General features: G+C 39.4%; 1 protein-coding gene across 2 annotated transcripts in view; it reads left to right on the top strand.

Annotated features, from left to right (window-relative positions):
• Positions 1-23,557, top strand: part of rims1a (regulating synaptic membrane exocytosis 1a) — a 122,317-nt gene that overhangs the window by 84,405 nt on the left and 14,355 nt on the right. Inside the window, exons 7-19 of one of the 2 annotated variants that reach the window (XM_008290557.1) lie at positions 594-634; positions 2,596-2,709; positions 2,858-2,957; positions 3,446-3,569; positions 5,712-5,729; positions 7,087-7,133; positions 8,773-8,888; positions 8,983-9,113; positions 10,127-10,298; positions 10,915-11,068; positions 11,315-11,371; positions 14,443-14,605; positions 15,037-15,141. In XM_008290557.1, coding sequence (XP_008288779.1) covers positions 594-634; positions 2,596-2,709; positions 2,858-2,957; positions 3,446-3,569; positions 5,712-5,729; positions 7,087-7,133; positions 8,773-8,888; positions 8,983-9,113; positions 10,127-10,298; positions 10,915-11,068; positions 11,315-11,371; positions 14,443-14,605; positions 15,037-15,141 — 1,342 coding nt within the window. Of the gene's footprint in view, positions 1-593; positions 635-2,595; positions 2,710-2,857; positions 2,958-3,445; positions 3,570-5,711; positions 5,730-7,086; positions 7,134-8,772; positions 8,889-8,982; positions 9,114-10,126; positions 10,299-10,914; positions 11,069-11,314; positions 11,372-14,439; positions 14,606-15,036; positions 15,142-23,557 lie in introns of both variants that reach the window. The other variant, XM_008290556.1, reaches the window with a different exon arrangement.

Raw genomic sequence — 23,557 nt, 5'->3', positions numbered from 1 at the left:
TATATAGCTGTTTTTAAAGTGACTAGCGCATTAACTGATTCTACTTTAACACATTTACAATACGTTTCTAATTGTTGCTCTCCAATTAGAAATCATGTGAAAATTCTGTTTTCAAAAAATCTGCTGCTTCTCTGCAATCTTAATAGATGGTTCATTGCTTCACAATGACAACCAGCATGAGGTCATAATTGACCAAAGTTTTTATTTAGTCTCACATCGCTGCGTTACCCCTGGAGTAATTCCACAACATCTAATCTGTAAAGTATCTTGGAGGGATTTGAAGCATTTTAAAAGGCTTAGCCATCCTCTGGTATCATCGCTGTCTCGGCGGACTACTTTTTAGGCCGAGTCCTGCCGCTGCGGTGATACATTTCTAATTCCAGCCCGTGCTTAAATATTCAATAAACTTAACCCTCTCCAGTATAAACAAATGCCCTCTAAAGAGCCCCCAAATTTGGCTGAGCTGTGTCTGAGAGGACGCAGGCTGGTATGTGCTGTGTATACAGTGTCTGCCCTATGTGTGTGTTATGAAGGTGGTTGTCATTTCTGCTCCTACAGCCACGGTGTCTGAGCCAGTCTCTGTTCTCTTGCAGGCGACTGGGAGTGCTACCCACATGACCCCACTGTTTGGCATGTAAGTCACTGGTTTTTTACTTCTTCTGTTTTTCTTTCTTTCCTTTTTAAATCACCTTGAAGCAGTAATAGTTGTGTCAACACTGATGTGCATGTACAGTATGTAGGTGTTATCATATATATATACTTGTGCAGGTGCTATCAGGTTCTCATCCAGTGTGATCACTTTTCAATCAGTCCCTGTGGTGCTCTCTCCCTCCATCATTTGCTGTCTCTCTGCTTAATATTTGACCTTTTAGCTACACATATCTAGCTAGCTACCCATTTATTCCAAAGAATCCATTACTGTGAAACTCATGACTTCTTGTTTAGCACATTTCCAGGAATGAACTACCAGATCTTCGGTGTTTATAGCAGCAGCAAAGCTTTTAGGGGTTTAGTTTACTCATGCACTATATCCATTGATGATTATGGATAAAATACAGTCAATAATATCAGTGTATGAATTTTTTATTATTTACTTATTAACTAATGTATTTCTAGGAAATTGCTGCAAATGGTCACAACCTTCAGTCCAGTGTAATCATTTGGAATAAGATGCAGGGAAACTGCATCGTGCAACAATGCATCAAAATGCCAGTAAGGATGATAGATTTATTAGGATTTTTATTTTTATTTTTACGGTGCAATAACCAGGATTGTCACAAAAAAGCAAATTGCCGTAAACCAAATAGTATGTTTTGGTCGATCGTTTCCACTTGCTCATGTAGGCAAGACTCCCACGGAGACGTACCTAAGAAATCATGTTTGTTATAATAAACCTTGTCCGATGTAACCGACAACTGTTTGAAATCTGGAATGATTGATTATGTTCTGCTTTTTTAATTGATGATGACAATCACAAGATACTTAAAATTGCAAAAGATAAGTACACGTAAAACTAAAGTGTAAAAAATGTTCTGCTGAAGACATCCTGCTAGTTGACACATCACGCTGTGTCCATCCAGCATTTAGTTTCTTTTTTTATTTTGGCTGCAGGTTCTGGCTCAGTCTTGCATTGTTCAGCAGTTTGTACCACTTGCTTCCAGAGTTCCTCAAAGTAGGTTTCATCCCTACAGTCTTAAGAGTTTGCACAAGACAAAATCCAATAAATGCATCTGTACAGGGAACGGCCATAGAGAAATGGTTCTGTAAAAAAAAAAAAAAGAGTTGTGCCAGCAAAATAGTGGTGACTGGATGTAACTCCACTCTTATGAGTACAAGTGTAGCCCTCGAGCATGCTTCACTGTTGGTTGTGTGAGGTGGCCAAACCGAGCTACCGTTTGGATACGCCCCTGTCCACAAGCAAATAAAAATATAGAAAAAAATAGTTCTAAGCATTCAGTTTGCAGGAGGGAATTGTGCTGTTATGATAGAAGAAGTGTTCCCTGTGTTCCAATCAGGATTCTTCAACCAATTTTTGATGCTCTCGTCTCAATGCACGAATGAAATTTATCCTCACCAACACCCTGATCATAAAGACCACATAAACCCTTGTGCTCTTCATTAGTGCCTTTATTACCCCAACATGAGAGACTGAGCTAACATCCCAGTTCTTAAGTGAGCACACAGTGACCTCTGCCTTCTCTGTTAATTACATTTTATTTATGGTTATGTGATGTAACATTATGCATGCAATTCCAAAGCTTTGGCTAATTGTATTTTTCATAATGGAGCTTCAATACTTTGTGTTTGACTATGTTTGTAGAACACTGCAAACTATTGTTGATGTGACAAAACATGCATTTAACCACATTATTAGTGAATCCATGTGAATGTGTCGTGACTGTATTGAAAAGGAAAACTTTTTTGCAAATGGGAGACAGGTGGCTAAGGTTTAAAAGGCTTTTAGAATCATAACCTGCCAGCGTTTCTTTGGTAGTATCGCATTTTTTGATTCTTTTAGTTCTTTTAATTCAATGCTCACATACATTTGAAGCGGTGTATATTTCTTCTGCAACCGTCTCGTGTTTCTCGCTGCAGCATCCTGTAACCTGGCAGCCGTCCAAAGAGGGAGACCATCTGATTGGACGAATCACCCTCAGCAAGAGGAGCGCCACCATGCCTAAAGAAGCCGGAGCTTTGCTGGGGTTAAAGGTCAGAGGATGACCGACATGCAAAAAAGTTACACTTGTGGTTTAGTCTGTTTGTTAGAAAGGGCTTCATTCAGTCTTGTCTGTATCTCTTTTGAAAGGGTTTTTACAGCTCACCTCCCCTCTGTCTCTCTGTGTCCGTGTCCTGCTAGGTGGTGGGAGGCAGAGTAACGGAGTCAGGGAGATTAGGTGCCTTCATCACCAAAGTCAAGAAGGGAAGCCTGGCTGACGTGGTGGGACATCTCAGAGCAGGTACACGCTAAACCATCACAGCAGAAAACTTTTGTATCTTATTTTCTTTCTTGAAAAGTCTAAAACGAAGACATTTTTTTAAGCTTTATAGTTGCGACATAAAACACACAAAGCTGGTAATGTTCTGTGTTTTTGTAAATGTCGACAAATCTCATAAAATATTCAATAAATAACTGATCACACCATGTCTTCTTCCTCTGTGCCAAGTAGTCCCTAATCTACCTGTAACACTTGTTAAAAACTACAGTGACCTGCTTTTCTAGATTTAGTTTTAAAACCAATCAAACTATACACTAGATTTTGAATTCTTTTCGTGGAATTTGGTAATGTTAAGAAAATCTCATCTTTTTGATACACACTGATAACCCGGACACATATGCAGCCCTCACGCTGAACTAGAGGTAAATATAAGATCTATTTGTTTGCTTCATGCAACATCTCAGCCATAAACAGCCGCACATGTTCTGCGCGTGGACGTCTGATTTCAGGGGATGAGGTTTTGCAGTGGAACGGGAAGCTGTTACCGGGGGCGACCATGAAGGAAGTTTACAACATCATCCTGGAATCTCAAGCCGAGCCTCAAGTGGAGCTTGTGGTATCCAGGCCTATTGGGTAAGTCAGGAATCAAACACGGCAGATAAACACACTGTCAGCGCCACGTTCGGCATGAATGAGAAAAATGCAACCCTCTAGTCTCATTAGTCACCAGTTAATGTGTTGTGTTGAGTTGAACCCTTCTTTTTACTAGGCAGCATTGACTGAAGCTCTGACTCAGAGTTGGCTGACCTCAGATAAGACAGGAGACTGGGACACGTATTTGTATTCTGACCGTGACTGTGCAGCTGCATTCAAAATATTAAAAACAGCCAGCCGTTACCTGCTGCTGGCGTGTGCCAAGTTTTGGGAACGGGAGATTTCCATTTTGTCTCATGTGTCCCCTTTAAAAAGGCACTTGCGTTTATTTGTAGGATGGTATAAGGTGAATTATTATTGACCAAATAAAATCAGCTGCAAGCTCCATAAAAGACAAGCAGCGGCTGCAGATGATATGTTCGGTTGATGCCTTGTAAAAGCCCAACCATGCCGGTCATGAACAGTTCTTGAGGGGTAGCATAAATGGCCTGCTGTTTGAAAGTGACTGGCTTGATTTTCTTTTTATTATGACTGTACGCTTTTGAGTCTTAAGTGTGATTATGTCAGTCAGATAATGCTTTATATGTTCTCTGTTGTGATGCCAGTCTGTAAAGGTAAATTCTCCATGCTGATCGAGGTTGTGCTGCTTTTCAGAATGTTGTGGATGTAGTCTTTATATTAAGGAACATTTCACATCCATCCTAAAATCCAAATCATAGCTGATAATTTGTTGAAATACACAAACGACTATAGAACACAGTGAGACTATGCTCACAGTATTTGTGTCTGGTTTGGATGATAGATGTGCTGATAAACGGTTTGTCTGCTGAGCTGTGCTGTGAGAGACACTCACAAGTTTATTTAAACAAATCCATGGACACAGTTTTTTCTCAGAAAGGGCTTGTTTTCACACTTGGATTACAACGCTTTCAACGTACCTCACTGTACTTCAAGAACAGATATAATCTGTCCTTACGAACGATTTTATAGGCCTATATTTTCTAAATTATATCCTATATATATATATATATATCCTATTATAACTTCTGTGGATGTTTTAATGAAAGAACCCTGTCACCTAGTCCACGTGATATGGAAAAAATCCTTTAAAAAAAGGATTATTAAAATAAAGAAAATGCTTCTTCCTCGCTGACATTAGCAATGCATTGGAATATATTAGTGCAAAGAGCTGAAACTGAAAACTGCCTCTACTCCTGTGTAGTTAATGACAAATTGCGTAGTTGTTTCCCAGAAACTTTTTAAATATATCTTTTTTAAAAATTAAGTAATAGTTTATTTTAAGTGTCCAGTATTTTCTATTTTCATTTCCTTAAAATTAACCTATAATTTAGCTGTAGATTACTAGATCAGTTAGAAACAAGGTCTAGACAGTTTAGCAGTAATCATGTGGGTGTTGGAGAACATATTTGGTTATGGAGTCTGTGCTTGTTACATTTGAGTTTGGAAAAATAGGAAATCATGCATTAGGTAAGTAAAAAATAGTTTAAAAACATCTGTCTTGTCAGCAACGTTTAAAAAAAAATTGTCTTAATTGTTGATTTGATAGAAAATGTTTTATCTGGTTTCTTAAAAAAAAAATAGGTAAAAATATGTTTGCAGGTAGAACAAAATTTTGTAATGTGTAAATGTTGTGAGTGTGGGAGACAGATTGAAATTGACGTCAGTTTATGAACTATTTATTACTGGACCACTACACAATTTCCTCCTTTTTAAAAACTCAAATATTGGGTATTTCCTGGGTATAGACACTTCATCCATTTCCCCTGTGACTGACGGTAAATTGTGTTGCACTTTTTTTTTTGGAAGTATCCTTGTAATTTGCTCCTGAAAACTTATTGTTATACAAATTATAAGAAACATTTTCCAAGAAAGTAGCTGGAAGGTAACTCGTGACTGAAAATTATTCAGGAACTACATTAAATACAGCACTACGGTAGCATTTTACACATCTCAAGCAGTAGTTCATAGCCTATGATTCAGGATTAGCTGTAGAGTGTGAATTCTGTTGTACACTTTCTCATCTTTTAAATATTAACCTCATTTGCTCTTTAATGGAAAACAAAGTTGAATGTATTAATTTCTCCCCAAACACTCACGAAGGGTGTATAGAAAATATCAGTAAGTAATCTGCACATTTTATTAGGACCCCTTAATCCTCTCACGCTTATGGAAACTACTTTAGTTTTGCTTTTGCCATTTTGCGTCCCTAAATGAACTTGAATCCTTTTTATTAGGGATGCCAACTGATGCACACCTAATTTTTTTTTGTGTGAAAATATTTGCATTTTGTTCTATCCAGCTAAATTAAACTGGAGTTCAATTGATGGGATGCAAAATGGCCAATGGGAGACTCATGAATGTAGCAACGCTTTTGCAAGCTTTTGAGCCTTCTGCGCAACATCTGCAATTCCTCTTTTTCATTTCTGGTGAAGCCTGAGGATCCAAAAGTGAAATCTAGCACTAACACTACTTGAATTCTTAGGTATTAACGTTGGGACATTGGGATTCATAAAGCAAGCTATATTTGTTTTTATTTCATTTACATGTTTCCAATTTTTGATTTTGGAATGGGCTACAAAGCTACCTATGTTGCATGGAACACTTATCAGTGTAATGTTTGAATTTAGAATCAGAATTTGAAATATAAAAACTTGCTTTCTCTCCAAGACTGAAGTAAGAAGATGCGTTCACTCTCATGGTTTTACATTCAGTACAGAGCTGGAGCTGGGTCATGGTTAGCGTAGGTGTCTCACGTCTTATACTAAATAAAGCTAACCAAGGTAAACGTCCAGACTCCAGCTCTACACTCAATGCACAGACATGTGAGTGGTATCTGTCTTCACCTATAACTCTCAGAAACATGAAGGAAAATGTTGTAGAACATCAGTTTGTTGCCTCCTGGGTAAGAATTATTAACACTTCCTACTTATGTGCTATAGTCCAAAACATATCAGTGGCGGGGCTGCAAGTTTAACACATGCAAGATTTTTTCCTTTTTAAAAACATGCATTGAAACCAATAAATTACACTGATAAGTGTTGCATAGATTACCATGCTTACTTTATCTGACATCGAGCTGGTGCAGTGGATTCTGGTGTTTCCCATGGGTGGTGGTGGTGGTGGATAAGAAAAGACGGTGGTGTGGTGGCAGTTGAGCTATTGGTTTCCAGCCATTATTATTTCAACTCATAATTGGACCAACGTAAATGTTTGAAAGAGTCTGGGAAACACTGCAGTCTCAAGAAGAGCTTCTCACATCTCCTCTTTGCTTTTCCATGTTTTTTTTAAAACCACATGATACCTCAATCTGAACATCCAGATAACTTTTAATTACAGTGCTACTTTCACCCCGCGTAATAACTTCTCTGTTTATATGCATGTATGCCTGTATGCCAGTTTTACTTATAAGGTTGTTTAATCCAATTTAGATGCCATTGTGAGAGGGACTGATGTGTTGTTGCTGCTTCTCTTTCAGTGATATCCCAAGAATCCCCGACACGCCCCACCCTCCATTAGAATCTAGTAGGTATCTCCTCCAAGGTGTTGGGATGTCTCTGTATTTGTTTTTATCTGTATGTTGCTCTGGCTGAATGAATGAATTATCGTTTGAAATTCAACTTTTCATGTGCAGTCTGCTTAGACTCATGGTGTCCACTTACAAGCCAAACAGCGGCTGTACTTTAAGGATTTACTCTTAACATAATACACATATTTTACGTCTACAAATACTTAGAACCTGTAAAGAACTGATTTTAAGTTCTGCACTTGTGATGAATGAATTTCATGTGAACTTAAAGGAATAGTTCAGCATGTTCTCTTTCTAGCAGTTTTATGATCTGTTGATAAATCATGGAGCAGGAAGCGTAGACTGAAGGTCTAACTAAGGTCTGGGAGCTTTTACATGAGAAAATGTGGCCGTGTTGCACTTCGGAAATAATTCAATTCAACTCTAACATTCCTAATAAATAATTCAGTAAGTCGGGATTTCACTTGAGTAAAGTACAGACATGTTAACAGAAAAAATCTACTAAAGTATCAAAAGTAGAAGTACTTATAGTGGACAGAATGACACAGTGTAATATCACTGGACCATTATTATTACTAGTACACTGAGGTGCACTGTATTCGTCAGTTTTACCTGGTTGAGGTGGAGGAAGTTTCATGTGAATGTTCAGTTTAATGTATAGCAACATTTATATCTCAGTGTGTTCCAAATTTAAATAAAGGTTAAAAAAATGAATAAACATGTACTTTTTAATGAAAACAGTTTATCTTTAACACAGCTTTTAGATGATTCAAGTTTTTAAAAAGTACGAAATGCAGCTGAGTAGACGTGTAAAGTAGCAGAAAGTGTTTCATTGAAGTTCAAGTAATTAACTAAGTACAGCACTTGGGTGTATCTAACTAAGTCTTATTATTAACATTTTTCTTGTTGCTGTTGATCAAACTAACACCCAGAAATGGCCCTTTGCCAAAACTACCGGCTGTAGCTGACAGTCTGTCCTATAGCCAGAGACAGGTGCAGTAACTTTTGATTATGTAATTTTTGAGATTTAAAGGTGATTGTTGGTTTGTTTTTACTACTTATTCTGTTATGCTAAGCTAGGCTAATTTCCAAATGGTATTGTTTGTTTTTAATGTAACTCACAGAGAAACAGAAATGTCATATCTCTTAAAAAAAACAAAACAAAAGAAAAAAACTTTAGTCTTTAATATGACTTTTCTAAATTTTAGGTTGACAATGTTTGAAAAGTGAGTGTGATGCAACTATATCTTATGTCAAGAACGTATGTCAAAATGAGGATATGAGTTTCCATATACGCAGTTACTTTCATAACATCTGATCATAAAACTGCTTTACAAAGTATATGAGGCTCCAGTTTTGCTAAATAAAAGCCTCCTGGACTCAAAGTAGGACAGACGCTTAGTCATTTGTCATCCTGACAGGTTAGCTGAGGAATGATCTGTTCTTCTTTTATATGAGAAGTTTTCCACGAAACAGAACTCTTAATAGTAGAAGTTACGCAGATGTGAACTCACTTTTGGACGTACTGGATTATTTTTTCTCTCTGACTCATGTTTCTTCTCCCCGGTGTAATAATGCTGACATTCCCTTTTTGGGGTTTCAAATATATATATTTTTTTTCTTTTGTCTTCATAGCAGGTTCCAGTTCTTTTGAGTCCCAGAAGATGGAGAGACCGTCCTTAAATGTCCTATCTCCCTCCAGTCCCGGGATGCTCCAAGACGCTCCACAGTTAATGCCAGGGCAACTCTCAGTGAGTGTGTCTACTTTGACTGCGATGGGCTCTGCTGATGTGTTCAAACGAAGACGTTGCATCAGATTTGTTTGCGTGTGTGCTTCCCATCCAGGTGAAGCTGTTGTACGACAAAGTGGGTCACCAGCTAATAGTCAACGTGCTGCAGGCTGTGGATCTTCCTCTTCGGCCTGACGGGCGACCCAGGAGCCCCTACGTCAAAATGTACTTCCTCCCCGACCGCAGGTATGACAACCACGACTTCACAGGGAGTGCTGCTCATAAAAATAGTTGCTGCTTGTTCACGTTACACTAAAGAACAATCTAGGTGGTCGGCCTGGGAGTGAAAAAGAGTTTAGATAATCAGAATATCCATGAACCATTGTGTAGAAACTACTCAAGGGCACTGTCTTCAACCCCCAGGTTTCTAAAGCCTGAATGTAATACTCACTGCCAGTTCTTTCAGTTGATTGGAATCATACAATCTATGTTTAGGCAAAGGAAGAAAGCAAGCTGGGCAAGCAGCAACCACAACTGTCAGTTATAGTGAGTCTTTCTTTAACCATCATATTTACTTAATAAAACAACACTTTGCACACTTGCCATCTCGAGTTAATTTACCTAATGAGTCTTTGACATGTTGTGTAACAGTCAAAGGGTTTCCTATTTGAAAAGGACACTTTACCTAGAAAGTTTAGCTTTAGGTTAAGACACCTTAACTAGTATAAATGCATTACAGCTGGCCGTAAATTTAGGTGAAAGCCCAAGCAGGTTTGTGATTTAGCTTTTGGGAAGTTTTGTTTTTATTCTTTTTTTTTTTTTTTTAAATCAAAAGACTTATTAGAAAGGGGCTGCAAGGTGGGTCTGTGGTTAGCACTGTTGCCTCGCAGCAAGAAGGACACCTGGGATCTTTCTGCGTGGAGTTTGCATGTTCTCTCCGTGCAGCGTGGGTTCTCTCCGGGTTCTACAGCTTCCTCCCACACAGTCCAAAAACATGTTGAGGTTAATTGGTGATTCTAAATTGTCCGTAGGTGTGAATGTGAGTGTGCTTGGTTGTCTGTCTCTAAGTGTAGCCCTGTGATAGACTGGTGACCTGTCCAGGGTGTCTCCCACCTTCGCCCTAAGTCAGCTGGGATAGGCTCCAGCCCCCCGCGACCCTCATGAGGATTAAGCGGTGTATAGATAATGGATGGACGGACTTATTAGAAAGGCTACTGAAAACACAGTTCTGCTGGCTGAGTATCTGTATTGTTTCACAGTGACAAGAGCAAACGAAGGACGAAAGCAGTGAAGAAGACCTGTGAGCCCAGGTGGAACCAGACATTCGTCTACACTCACGTCCATCGCAGGGATTTCCGCAAACACATGCTGGAGCTGACTGTGTGGGACCAACCCAGGTCACCAGAGGAGGACAGCATCTTTATGGGAGAGGTACCACACGTACTAAATGAAGGATTTGAATCATCAGTGTTTAGGGGTTCAACTCGAATTCCAACAGTGAGCTGAAATAACCTTCTGTATGCGACACACCCAGCACCATGGCAGATGGACAGTTAGTTAATAGCTGGTGAACATACAGTGGTACAGTTTGCTGTGGGTATTTCATAAATTCAGAGGAAAGACTCCTACAAACAGCTGGAGGCAACAAAGTAAACTTCAGTTCCAATTAACATTTTTGCTGAAACCTGGATTGCATTCGTTATCAGTCAGATCTGAGCTGTTTGTCTCTGTCCTCTTCATGGTAAAGTTTTATTTCTATGGACATTTCAGTTAGTAATAGGTGTGAAATTGTAGAGCAAAGTGATTTTGACATTATAATAGATAATGTTTTACTGCATCCCAACAATCTAATAATGAAGCCCATTTCTCTTTAGAAAAAAAAAGATTACTTTGACACAAAAATATGTAATTTCTACCAACAAGTCGATGTTTGAGCGGCACATATAAACACTTTCCTCTTCTATTTCCACACCACCTTCGACTGTCAATCAAATTAATGAACAGCAACAAGGTCTTTATTTACCGCTTGCAATTTTGACTCGAACAGATCCTGATAGAGCTGGAGACGGCCTTACTGGACGACAAGCCTCACTGGTATCCACTCCAAACACATGATGTCTCATCCATACCGTTGCCTCGACCCTCCCCCTACCTGCCCAGACGACACACACACACAGACGCCCCTGGCAAGAAACTGCAGCGTAAGTCTGAGTCTGCCTTTAATTGTGTGTGTTTATGTATAAGTTCTTTCACATCCTCTGAAAGTGCGTTCATCACTGTAAGAGTGAAAAGGGATTGTGAATGAGTTGCTGTCAGCGATCAAAGAATAACATGTATGTTAACGTCTGTCGTCACTACTCTTTCCTAATACTTCATTTGAATGTGTGTGTATGTGTGTGTGTGTTGTATATGCGCATCTATGTGTGTGTGTGTCTATGACTGTTTAGGTTCTCAACGTGTAACAGAGGCTGAATTTGATGAGGGTACAGCAGTAATGTCTAAAGGTGGGTGGGGACTGTTTCCTAGTATTACATGCAGTGTTTTCCAGAGCTTGTAGTTTTATTTGTGGTAATGTTTTGGGGGTTTCTTCACCACTTAAAAAAAAGTTTGATCTCTCTTTCTTTTTGCGTAAATGCATCCCATAATTTGATTTGAAAGATCGGCTGACAGACACTAAAGAACGGCAAAAATTTAGATTTGGAAATTAGTTGTATTGCATTGAGATGAAGCTACAAACTCCTGTCAGTGCTGACTTTGTAAACTTTGTTTTGTAAACTTTGTTTTGTAAACTGACCCAAAACTTTTCATGTAACATCAGATCTTGAAACTGAACTAACTTAAAATGCAAAACAAAGCCAAACATTCAAATAGTAGCTATGACAGAATGACCGATCACCACAAATAAATCAGTGCATGGGGATCACTGTCATGCTGTAGACTACGTGTTGGCATGGGACAGAAACCACACACCAGCCAGGCTTTGTTCTGCTTTGGAAATGAGTTGCATCTAAAAAAAAAACCAACACTGATAATGTGTGTATCCTTTAACAACAGAGTTAGTGACTTTAATATTACCAAGTAGAGCAGGGGTGTCCAATCCTGGTCCTCGAGGGCCGCAATCCTGCAAGTTTTAGATGTTTCTCTCTTCCAACACACCTGATTCTAATGATCAGGATCGTTATCAGGCTTCTGCAGAGCTTGATGATGAGCTGATCATTTGAATCAGGTCTGTTGGACGAGGGAAACATCTAAAACTTGCAGGATTGCGGCCGTCGAGGACCAGGATTCGACACCCCTGAAGTAGAGAATCACGTACCACCATGTATGTTGAAACACAGAGCTGTTTGTTTCTGTGTGTATTAGTGCACCTCTGTATAGTGTAAATGTCTGTGTCTGAGTGTTTGTGTCTGTGTGTTAGGGTTAGACTGGTATATAGATGTGTTTTTGTGTGAGCTGAACAGTAATCAATATTAATCATTATCCACATCCAAGTGGGGATGGAAAAAGTTCTTCTTTTTTAATTACCTCCAGTATTTAACCAGAGAATTGAGGCTGTAGTATTTCACAGTTCAAGTGTAAATACAGTTCAGTCTTATTAAAATTACACATTTATGCAAAAAAAAAGAGAAAAAATTCAGCTCAAAGTATTGTGATATTCACAGAATATCTTCTATATCAGTCGAACACTATTGTGTATCTGTATTTATTGTTAATGAGTGCCTAAGTTGGAGGAATGGATAAATGGATCTCATTACTTTGACCAACTTTTTGTTTTATTTCCATGCATGGTAGGGATAAAAGAAAAACCTTGGTCGCTCTTTCCAAAGTAAAACTAACAGCCCACTGTGAGCTTTGAGACGCTTTTCTTTTGAAAATGAAGCCAGTGACCTTGGGGCCACTACAAAGCCTGACACAGTCGCACAGATCCCTTCAAGGCTCATCAGTCTTTCTATTTATATTTTTACCTTCATATCTGCTACACCACCAAAGAAAGGTTTTTTTTTTTTTTTTATCAACTACATTTTAAAAATACAGGCCACAGTAATGAAAAATAGTCTGCAGCAGATCTATTATTAGTGTAATCTTTAAATAGTTTGTATCCGGGACAGTCTTCTTGTTGTTGTCTTACAGTGTTTAGTGCTATCAGGCTCCATGCTTTCTTGTTAGCATGTCAATGATTTTAAGATGAACTCTGTGCCAGCACTTTCTGAAACTACATTAACATGATGTAACATGGTGCTGATGTGATTTTAAACATAATTGTGGCAAGGTAGCAGGTTGTAGGCATGAATTTAAATGTAAATATTATGGACTTACATGTTGTGAGGTAGCAGGACATTAAATTGACTTTAAATTCACATGTGAGGTAGCAGGGTGTCAGCATGACATTCATCTTTTATGTTTTGAGGTTGCATGGTGTTAGTCGTGAGGTAGCAAGTTATGAGTATGATTTTAGTTGTACATGTTGTAAGGGAGGCGCTGCACGGTTGCTCTGTGGTTCGCACCGTTGCCTCACAGCTAGAATGGTTGCCAGTTCGCGTCCCGATGAGGACACCCGGGATCTTTCTGTGTGGAGTTTGCATGTTCTCCCCGTGCAGCGTGGGTTCTCTCTGGGTTCTCCGGCTTCCTCCCACACGGTCCAAAAACATGTTGAGGTTAATTGGTGATTCTAAATTGTCCGTAGGTGTGAATGTGAGTGTGCTTGGTTGTCTGTCTCTAAGTGTAGCCCTGTGATAGACTGGTGACCTGTCCAGGGTGTCTCCTGCGTTCACCCTGAGTCAGCTGGGATAGACTCCTGCCCCCGTGACCCTAATGAGGATTAAGTGGTTTATAGATAATGGATGGATGGATGTTGTAAGGTAGCAGGCAACTAGCATGATTTTAAAATGGTTAACTAGGGGAATTACAGGACTTGTGATGGTGTGGTTTAGACAAAGTTTACAACACAATTGAATAAAATATATGCTTTGGCTGTAAATGTGTTGGGTGATAAGAAGCCGTACAGATAAAAAGATACTGTAGAAAAATACACTTCCTGGCTATTTAGCAATTATCTGTTTCTCCAGGAATCTACTGACCATATTTTGAAAAGCCATCACAGACTTTCTACTAAATCCAGGCCCTCACATCCTCCCAGTTCAGAAAATGGTTTAAAAAAATTATTTAGCAATGTCTAGAGACTTCAGAGCAACTGAGCACTGGACACAGTGATCTGCAGGGATCAGATGTGTTATTTTAATGCCACTCAACTCAATATAAGCTAAAACGTGGGACTTGAGCTGTTTTATTCCGACTAAGGTTGTCCTGCATATTGCCTATAGATTACTTTTACCATATTTCTCATCAGTTTAACTCACTGGTAATTCATACTCTAATGTAACACACACAGTTCAGAGTGCAGTCGAGCATTTTTCCAGTGATACAGTCTCTTCTCTTTTTTACCATGATAAAATATACAGATTCTGTGTATTTACACCTGTGTATTTCATTGTGTTAATACTGCGGCGCACTCATCACAATTACATGTCTCATGTTTTTGTGTTTGTGCATGTGTGTTGCCATTTCTGCCCAGCAGCAGATGGGCGTGGCAGGGAGCGACAGCGGGAGCCATCGTCTACCCTGGAGGTGCCTGATCAGCAGAGGACGCCCACCCATCACATACGTTCCCGTTCGGTCTCCCCGCACCGAGAGGAGCAGGGTCGCATCCGGTCGCGGCCACCCAACGTTCCCACCCAGAGGTAAGGGTTGATGGTTCTAGGATGGTTCTATTTTACCCCAAACATCACTGATACACTCTTTTGTGTAAAGACTGAAGGTTTTCCTGCAAATACGGGTGGCAAGGCTTGATGTCTGATGGTGATGGCTAATAAAAGACCAATACCAGCCTGGTGAGATGATGCTGGTTACTTTTAAGACTACAACAGCAGAGAGAGAGAGAGAAGAAATGAGGAGAGTTTGCTGGAAGCCAGCAAACTGAGTCCATCTACTAATGAAATGTCTGTCTGATGCAGAACACACAGTGCTGCCAGCTCTGCTTTTACAGCCAGAGCCAAATGAGCCCCACCAAGTCTGCCGCAATACCGCCTGACCACTAACCTGAAATAAGTCTTCCTTCCTTTCTTTCTTTTTTTTTTTTTTTCTCCTCTGTCTCTTTTACTCTTTCCTTTAGGAGTCTGGATGACGAGCTTCCTCACACTCGTCGTTCTCGTTCACCAACGCGCTACTACGACCCTGCCAGAGGTCGCCATCAGGGGGAAGAGTACCTGGATGACAGGTTCGTGTCTGTCTGTGACCACAACTGCACCACTTGTTACATAATTACTAAATGTCAGCAGGACTGCTTCCACTCTGTGTCCACAAAAATATTATATGAATGTTTGCTTTTTGTGGTACGAGGCCATTGATATTTGTGAAAATCTGCATCTACTTGCAGTCGTGTGTGGTGTGAATGCCTGTTGTCAGTACTTTCAAACATAAATATATCAAACAACCATTCACCATTATCTTCTTTTTCATATTTCTAGGTTTTTTTCCTGCCTTTTATTTTAGCAAATCTCCTTATTTACTGTTTCCTTTGTATCTTGGAAGGTGTTTGGCGCTGTTGCTGTTTGGTGATTGTCATATTATATAAAGTGACCTTAGAGCTGTGTTTAGAAAAGAAGGCGTCGGTAGCAGAAATCTGTGGCATTTCTAAATATGTGTGCGTGTGCGTGTGTGTGTGTGTGTGCGTGCGTGTGTGTGTGTGTGTGTGGTGTGCATAGAAAACAGCGACAGCTTCTCTTTCCTATTCACCCTCTTCTCCCTCTGCTCTTCTGGTTTTTTGACTGTTGTTGATTTCCTCATGTGTCATCCATCCCCATGGTAACCACAGTGAGGTCATCATGATCCACCAATCAATGCGAGGCAAAAGTGCTGAGTGCCTGCACACCAGGTAAACTGGCCAATCACGACATGTTGTTTACATTTTGGTTTTGGATTTGGGTTCTGGATGAGGTGTAGCCTTATGTGCAGAGTGTTTTTTGTCAGATTGTCTTTCACTGGAGTTTTATTAAAAATACTGAGAATAGTACTGATAAAGAGATACTTTAGGAGGTACTTGTACTTTGCTGTAAAAGTAAGTAAGTAGGTGTTTTAAACATTATATTGTGTCATCTTACTGTGTACAGAAAATACATCAAAGCATACTTTTGGCTACAGATAAGGCTGGAAAATATATTTTAGTTTTAGTTAGTTTAAACTTTAACTTCCCTATACCGTCTGTCGCTCTTAGCCCCAAGCCCATTCGTTTCTGTGGCAAAGAGGGATACGGTACATCAGGCTTTGGATACACATACAATACTTGTTTTCAGCATACATTTATTGCTGGTCTGGGTCTATTCATTGGATTTTTTAATAGTAGGAAAAATCTACAGATTTAAATAAATAAATAAAATGCCAGTACATCATTTATCCTTTAAACACAAGATAGAAAGCATTAGCTTGAAGTAATATTTGAAAAAGGAGGCCAAGCAGCTGATAAGTACTGTGGTTGTTCAGTTGTACTGCTGCCTCAGATCCACAAGAGGACACTCCAGGACCATACTTGCATTCATACTGATGCTGTTCTACAACCAGCCCAACAGTGTGGCTTGCTCGAGCTAGACTCTATACAATGTGTTTGCCCTCTTGTAGAAAGCAGTCATTATTTACCAACACTGTCTTGGACTAAAATGATTCAGAGATTTTGTCTCTGCACATTGCTACCGTTGTACAGTTTGAGATATCAAGGCTTCTACTGCAGCATAATAGTTATTGTGTGTCACATGTGCTGTGGTCACATCCACATGGGTCTTAGATTGCTATTTGAGCGCACAGCCAAAGAGGTAAGTTACACTCTTGAGAATACATCTGTGTGTCTCATTAGAGGTGGATGAAAGTTCTCCCTCTACAACCCTCTGACTCTGATAGACCTATAATAAGCTGGCAACACTTAGGTTGTACTTTCTATACACATGGATGTGTTTGACGGAGGAGGGTGTTATTAAGTGTGTCTGTAGAGACGAGAGTCGGCTTTTGATGCTTGTATGCTTTCATGCAGTGCTGTAGTTCTACTTGCTTACACTGCAAAAACCTACAAGCTTACCAGTGATTTTTAGCAAGGAATGCACTGTCCAGGAAAACGTTTGAAGGCTGTATGACTTGTAAACACAGTCTTGAAGCATGAAATCTTAGTTGCTTTAAAATAGATTAAAGCACCCAGTAGGCCAATCTAATTTAATGTCTTTGAACAAGCTGAACCCAGCATCAGATGAGCTAAACAGTAGTAAATAAAATCACTGGATAAGTTGCCACATTTTTTTTATTTTTTTATTTTTTTTTACCATTCAGGAACTTGTGTCTGTTGTCCAAGCACTCCTACGCACTTGTTTTTTTCTGCTCTTACACCCATTCCTTCCATTTCCTACTTGTGTTTGCTGCATGCATGCTAACATCAGGAGATCTACTAGGCACAATAACACACTGCCACCTAAGATGCCACTTTTGTTCAACGGTACCCACAAACACACAAACAGGTAAGTGTTAAGTTTTGGGTTCAGTATGCTTCAAATGAAAAAAAAGGGTTTCAATCTGGAAAGGTTGTCTTGACTTTCTATTCCTCAATTAATTTTCTTGCAACAGTATTTTCAGTGTTGCTGCACAAGACTCTACAAATAATGTAATTATCTTATGGCTGCTGTTTTTTTGTTATTTTAGCATTATTTCAGAGAAATTACGTTTTGTTCATCACTGTGGGTGTAAATACTACATTACCCATGAGCCCCAGCTCCCACTGCTGTGGTGTAAGAGGGATGAATCAGAGATGTAGTAAACTGAAAGTGGTTCACTGTTGCCTTTTGCACTTAAATTTGAGATATAGTTGGAGAAGCCCAGAAAGGCTAAAGTGAATCTATTTAAGTTCCAGTGTGTGTAACCAGCTTTCCTAACAGTGTCATCTTTGGCTTCTGCCTGCTGTTAGTGGTCTACACAGCACAACTTTAAGCTTGACGTCTTCCTGGAAGTTTTCTTTTTGTCTATGCACCTTGTAATTTTAGTATTTTAGAACCAGATAGTTGTTTTACACAGTTGTTCTTTTTGGACTGATAATTCAAGAGCTTCTTGCCCATACTTGTCATGCTAGTACTCCGAATGTGAATCCAAAAGAAAATAGTTTTTACTTTTGATAGTAGTGGCTTTTTAAAAAAAAAGTTAAAGCAGTGAACATTTACCTCTCAAGTTTCTAGGTTTTTGTCTCTGAACAGCAGGAAGCATGTCCCAGCTGACTTTAAAAAATAATTAAAACTTGTTCAATTTAAAATCATTCCTGAAGACTTCTCTTTCTCGTAGATGGCCAAAGTGGTGTTTGTTTCTTCCTTTTAGGGTTTAATTTAGCAGTTGGCAAACAACTCACCTTCTACTTAGTTTATAACTGCCATTTGTACCGTAGCCTATACTGCCACCTTCTGACAACACTAAGCAGCCGAGTTTATTTGCTCGACAGCAGTTAATGGGAGCAGCTTTATTCTCTTTTTTTTTTTTCGTTTTTTTGTAAAATGTCTGACACTTGTATGAAAGCACAGCTAATGAAGTATAATAAGCATAACTTTTAATTTAGGGAACAAGAACATTTAAATAAAATAAAGCTACCAATCTTTTATCTGCTGTCAGCTAGCCTTTTCTACCACACATTTGTTTTGCATGTGTTTGTAGACTTGGTAAAATGAGTTATACAAGTCAAGATAATGGTGCAAACTTTCAAAGGAAGAATAAAGTCAAACAAAAGCACACATAGTGACAGAAGTAATGTAAAGAATGCTTAAAAGAGAAAGCAAAAACCCTGCCAATTGGATGTTACTGTGATTGCTCAGCCCCCATTTTCAATGTTAGAAAAGTCCTTTTCTAGACACTGTTAGATGATCTGACTAGCACTTCACTTGAAGCATACTGAAGCCTTTAAACATTCTGTTGTACCAGTGTTTCTCAACCTGTGTAACGATTAATCAATAATATCAGAGTAAGGACATCTGCAAAATTGTGCATCCTCATGGTAGAAGAAGATGCACAAGCTTGCAACCTTTATAAGGTTGTGAGCTCCTTTTGTGTGACTATTTTCTAAGGCAGCAAGAGCTTTAATTTTCAGTCTCATTTCTTTCTTTTACTTAATTTCATTTTTGAATGCTTGCCTCTTTTTTTTTGTTTTGTTTTGCAATTTTCATCTTGTAACTAGTTCCACGCTGCCTGCATGTCAAAAGATAAGCTCTATCATGGGACTGAAAAAGATCACGGCACCACGCCGCTCCGTCACACACCGCGTTCTAATGCCCACTGATGAGGGGACACTTAGGTAAGACACAAACTCACACATACAGATGATCATTCATGGTTAAGTTTAAGCCTTCCAAGTTGGGAGAATATTGCACAGATCATTCCATCCATAGCCATGACAGTTAAGAGAGCTGTTTTCCACCATACTCCATCTCCATGACAGCCATGACAACTTAGACACTCCCATGCTGATGCCAGTCCGTCAGTTACGGTTTAGTTCTTGGACTAGCATTATCATTTTGGGAGTATAACCGGACTTTCTTTTGAAATACTTATTCTGTTTGTCCATTGTTTTTCTCTTTGTGTTTGTTTCTGTCCTCGCCTCCTGTCTCCTCTTCCTCTCCTCCTCCTCTTCCTCCATTGGATGGCATGTTGTGCTGTGGTGCATCTAGTGATCTGCAGCCTTCTCTGGACAGGGTTAGGAGCGCTAGTGCCAACTGTCTGACTCCAGACAATCATGTCCCCTCACCAAAGACTGAAAGGTACCAGCCTCTGTACCCACCCCCTTCCTCTAGTCCTCCTGTAGTTTCTTGTCTTTTAGCTTGCCCTGGTCTTTGTAGTTCCTTCCCCTCTGACTGATCCTACAGTAGCCAAATATTAAACCCCCTCCTCCCCTCACTTCACCCACTCCACCACTGTGCACCACTCTACTCCTGCTGCTCCACCAAGCAACTCCTGTACTTTGCCTCGATCCTCATAGTTGTGTATGAAGGTGCAGCGATTTTCACAAAGTATATCATCAGCAGGTACCATTCGACATGCTCTTATACATTCAGTTTTCAAATGGTTGCAGTTTAGTAGCCTTGTGCCAAATAGTTGTTCAGTATCAGTTTCTAGGTGCCTAGACGGCTTCAGTGAAGCACGAGCTCTTGCGCAACCGGTGTAATTGGCTCTTTGACAACAGAATCGGTGCACCTCTTGCTACCAAACACAGCAGCTACTCTAGCTAAATATGAAACTTCATCACCAAACCTACTTTATCCTGCTTAGCGTCACACAATCCAGTCTTCTGCACGACCAGTTGGTTTGTCAACCGCTCATCTGTCAGTAATACCAGCATAACCATTCGCAGCATCATCGAGGTGTGTTCGTTGAGTTGTGAGATCATAGGGTTGGGTTTTATTCCAGTGACATGACACATGTTCATCGAAAAGCTTGTGGGTTCCTGTATCGCACATCCTGTCCATGCTGGCGTTGAAGAGACTCCATTCATAGTGTGAACAAACGATTCTGTTCAGTGGATGCCTGTTTTATAAAAATCACATCTAATTATATTGCTAGTGTTTTGTTGAAGCAACAAATCTACATATGATTGACGTTTTCCTTCATCTTAACAACAAAACACAGAAAGGAAAGTTTCTAGAAAAAAGATAACATTGGGAGGTATCTTGGCTGCTTCCCTTAGCAGTTAGTAGAGACCAAACCAGAGCTAGAAGGAGGGCGTATATTGGACTTGTATTTGTTGTGTGGCCGGAAACACAACTCAGAAATTAAAGTTGATCCGTGTCCTCTTAATGTGTAGTTAGGCAACCGTTTGCTAACAAGTTAGCCACATCAGTAGGGTTGGGTGTTGTTTGTATACTGATGACTCTGATTCTGATTCTGCTTATAAATTCTAGTTTTTCCTCAATTGTGATTCTTTGAGGGGCAGCTTGTTAGGGTTACCACAACAGTAAGATTCAGCATTTACAATAACACACGAAGAATATTGATGATATAATATACTATACTACAGTATAACTGCCACAACAGCCATCTTTTTTTACTAACACTAGTTTTCATTCAAGATATTTATAATGTAATTCTGATTAGTCAAAACAGCAGTTAGAGATATCAGTAATTCACTTTTAACTAGTCAAAGGAAGAGGCGCAGATATCTAATGCCACTATGACTAAATTGTTGTGCACGCCACCGCTCATAGGAACCTTCCAATGGGATATCGATACAGCAAATTGAACAGTGTTAACAGAAGTAACGGGCTGTAGTGGATGAAATTGTTAAAACATGCCGTGAAACAGAAAGCGCTAAACAGCAAGGAGTTTGTGAAAAACAAAAGCTTTGTCGTCAAAGTTTACTAGAGCTTTGACCTCAGGCTGCTCGGACATGGCGGTAAAATCAACAGTTGCCGTTGCAGCGCCATAGTATGTTTAAAAAACAAGCTGCCAATTGCAGTGGCTTTTATATATGAAAATAATAAAAACGGAATAAAACAGTACATACAACCCCTTTACCTAGCCTTTAAAACTGATGCAATGCGTGTACTGTTTTTTTTTAATCTTATTTGAAACCTGTGGTGCTGAGTTTTTAAGTAGCTCAAGTGGATGTATAGTGTTCTTGGGGAGACCATAGCTGCAAATATCTGCAACATCAATGCACCCAGTAAAAACTCTAATTCAACATATCTGTAATTCCATCTTCACTCGGCAGAATTCTACTTTGCGATCTTTTTGACCAGTCATAAATCCAGTCCAAACTATCGAGTGCAAGTGACGTTTGCGTAGGAACCAATAAGCAGAATTAAAATTAAACTTTCTTAATGATTCTTTTTGAATCACAACTTTGGAACTGTTTGTAAGTTGAAACTGTTTCCTCATCCCAACCCTACATAACAGTTGTTGTATTTATAGCTCGTTCTGTTGCGTCAAACCTGTTTAACTCTACCATTAGCCATGGCAGGCACAGACCTATAGTTTTTCACTGTCTGCATACCCATTAATGGAATAGCTTGGCTCTCTGATTTAGTATTTTCCTGCTGATTTGGTCATGTGGGTGATGTATTTTGTATGTGTACACATAGAAAATCTTTGTCCCATTCCCTGCCCCGAAGACGTCCAGCAAGTCCCAGGATTCTTATCCAACATGCTTCCCCTGAAGACGACAGGTACCCTTTTGTGGACCCCCCCAACCGCTTCTTCTTGGAGCTTGACTTGTGCCTTAAAATCTGATACCATTATGACCCAGACCTTAAAGTTTTCTGTTGAATTATATTGACAGGAGAAAAGCTTTCTTATGAGGCAAATGACAAATATTTTACCTTTTCCCAAGCTTCTTTTTTTTTTTGTTTTGGTTTCTTTTGTTTTTTTTTATTACTTTTAATAATTTATGGATATCTAAACCTTGGAAATCTTTCTGGTTCGGTTGGGTCTTATTGGGTTCAGGCAAATGTCAAGCTCTGCTTCATATCTGAGCTAATCTATTTGCTGAGGTTTGAAATTTCTGTGACTAGCTGGTAGTGAATTTGAACTTTTCCAGGTCTCTCTCTTCTAATAAAAGTGTAGTGAGTGACATTATCTTGTATCATATAAAGCAAGAATGATTTAACCTATTTTAGTCAAACATCTTGCAGCAAGAAGGTGGATAATTTTTAGCACCTTTTAAAGAAATATGTTGACATTTTGGGAAATATATTATTCATATCGCCCTAATTTTTGTCAGGTACAAAAATATAGCCAAGCATAATGACTTAGAATAAGGGCAAACAGCTAGCCTGGTGTTGTCCAAATGTGCAGATTGACATTCAAGATATTGCCTGTTATTTAGCGAGCTTTAGAGGTGCTGATCGGCAGATTAACCTTACTGCAAGTGTGTGTGCTAAGCTATGCTAACATGCTATTGCAGTAGCTGCACATTCAGCAGGCCGATTGTCATATCCTGAATATTTTAACGTAACTCCCAACAAGTAGGTGAATAAGCATTTTTCCTAAAATGTCCAACAGTTGCTTTAAATTTGATTGTAACTGAAATAATTGTTTGCTAGAAACCAAGGGCATTGTTTGTTTCGACAAATACAAGATAAAATCACAAGCTATTCTCGTCACTTTCTGCCATTTAGCTTCTTATTGTAAACTGTGTGGTGATAGATGAGCTGAGCACAGTGAGAGTGAAGGTAATATACAATGTAGAACTTGTCCCCCAGGCATCGACAAGTTCTATTTTGTTTTATGATTTGTCACTCACATTGTGTAAAGGATCGCTTGTATGGCTTTTCTTATGTGGTTCATGTTCTTCTGGTTTGTAGTTTGAGTCGTAGCGACAGTCTTTGGTTGTGATGTTGCCGTAGTTTTGTTCTGTTGACTTTCTATCCTTCCTTCACAATTTTTAGTGCCAGGTTTGCGCTCATTTTATCTTAAGGTAGCTTCTACTGGCTATGGTGTGAAATCCTGCCCTGCTGCGTTCGCTACCTGCAGTCTACTTTTTGTTGTGGGAATTTGCATCTGCAGCTTCTTTGTTGCTTGCCTACTCCTCTCAGTCTTCGAGAAGTCTCTCTTTTCAAGGCTTAGCCATTGGCAGTGACTTCATGATATTCGTAATTCATATCAAAAGTGACTGTGTGTGTGTGTGTGTGTGT

Source organism: Stegastes partitus, unplaced genomic scaffold (genome assembly GCF_000690725.1).
Source record: "Stegastes partitus isolate 25-593 unplaced genomic scaffold, Stegastes_partitus-1.0.2 Scaffold683, whole genome shotgun sequence".
Taxonomy (NCBI): domain Eukaryota; kingdom Metazoa; phylum Chordata; class Actinopteri; family Pomacentridae; genus Stegastes; species Stegastes partitus.
This window is presented reverse-complemented; position numbering and strand designations above follow the sequence as displayed.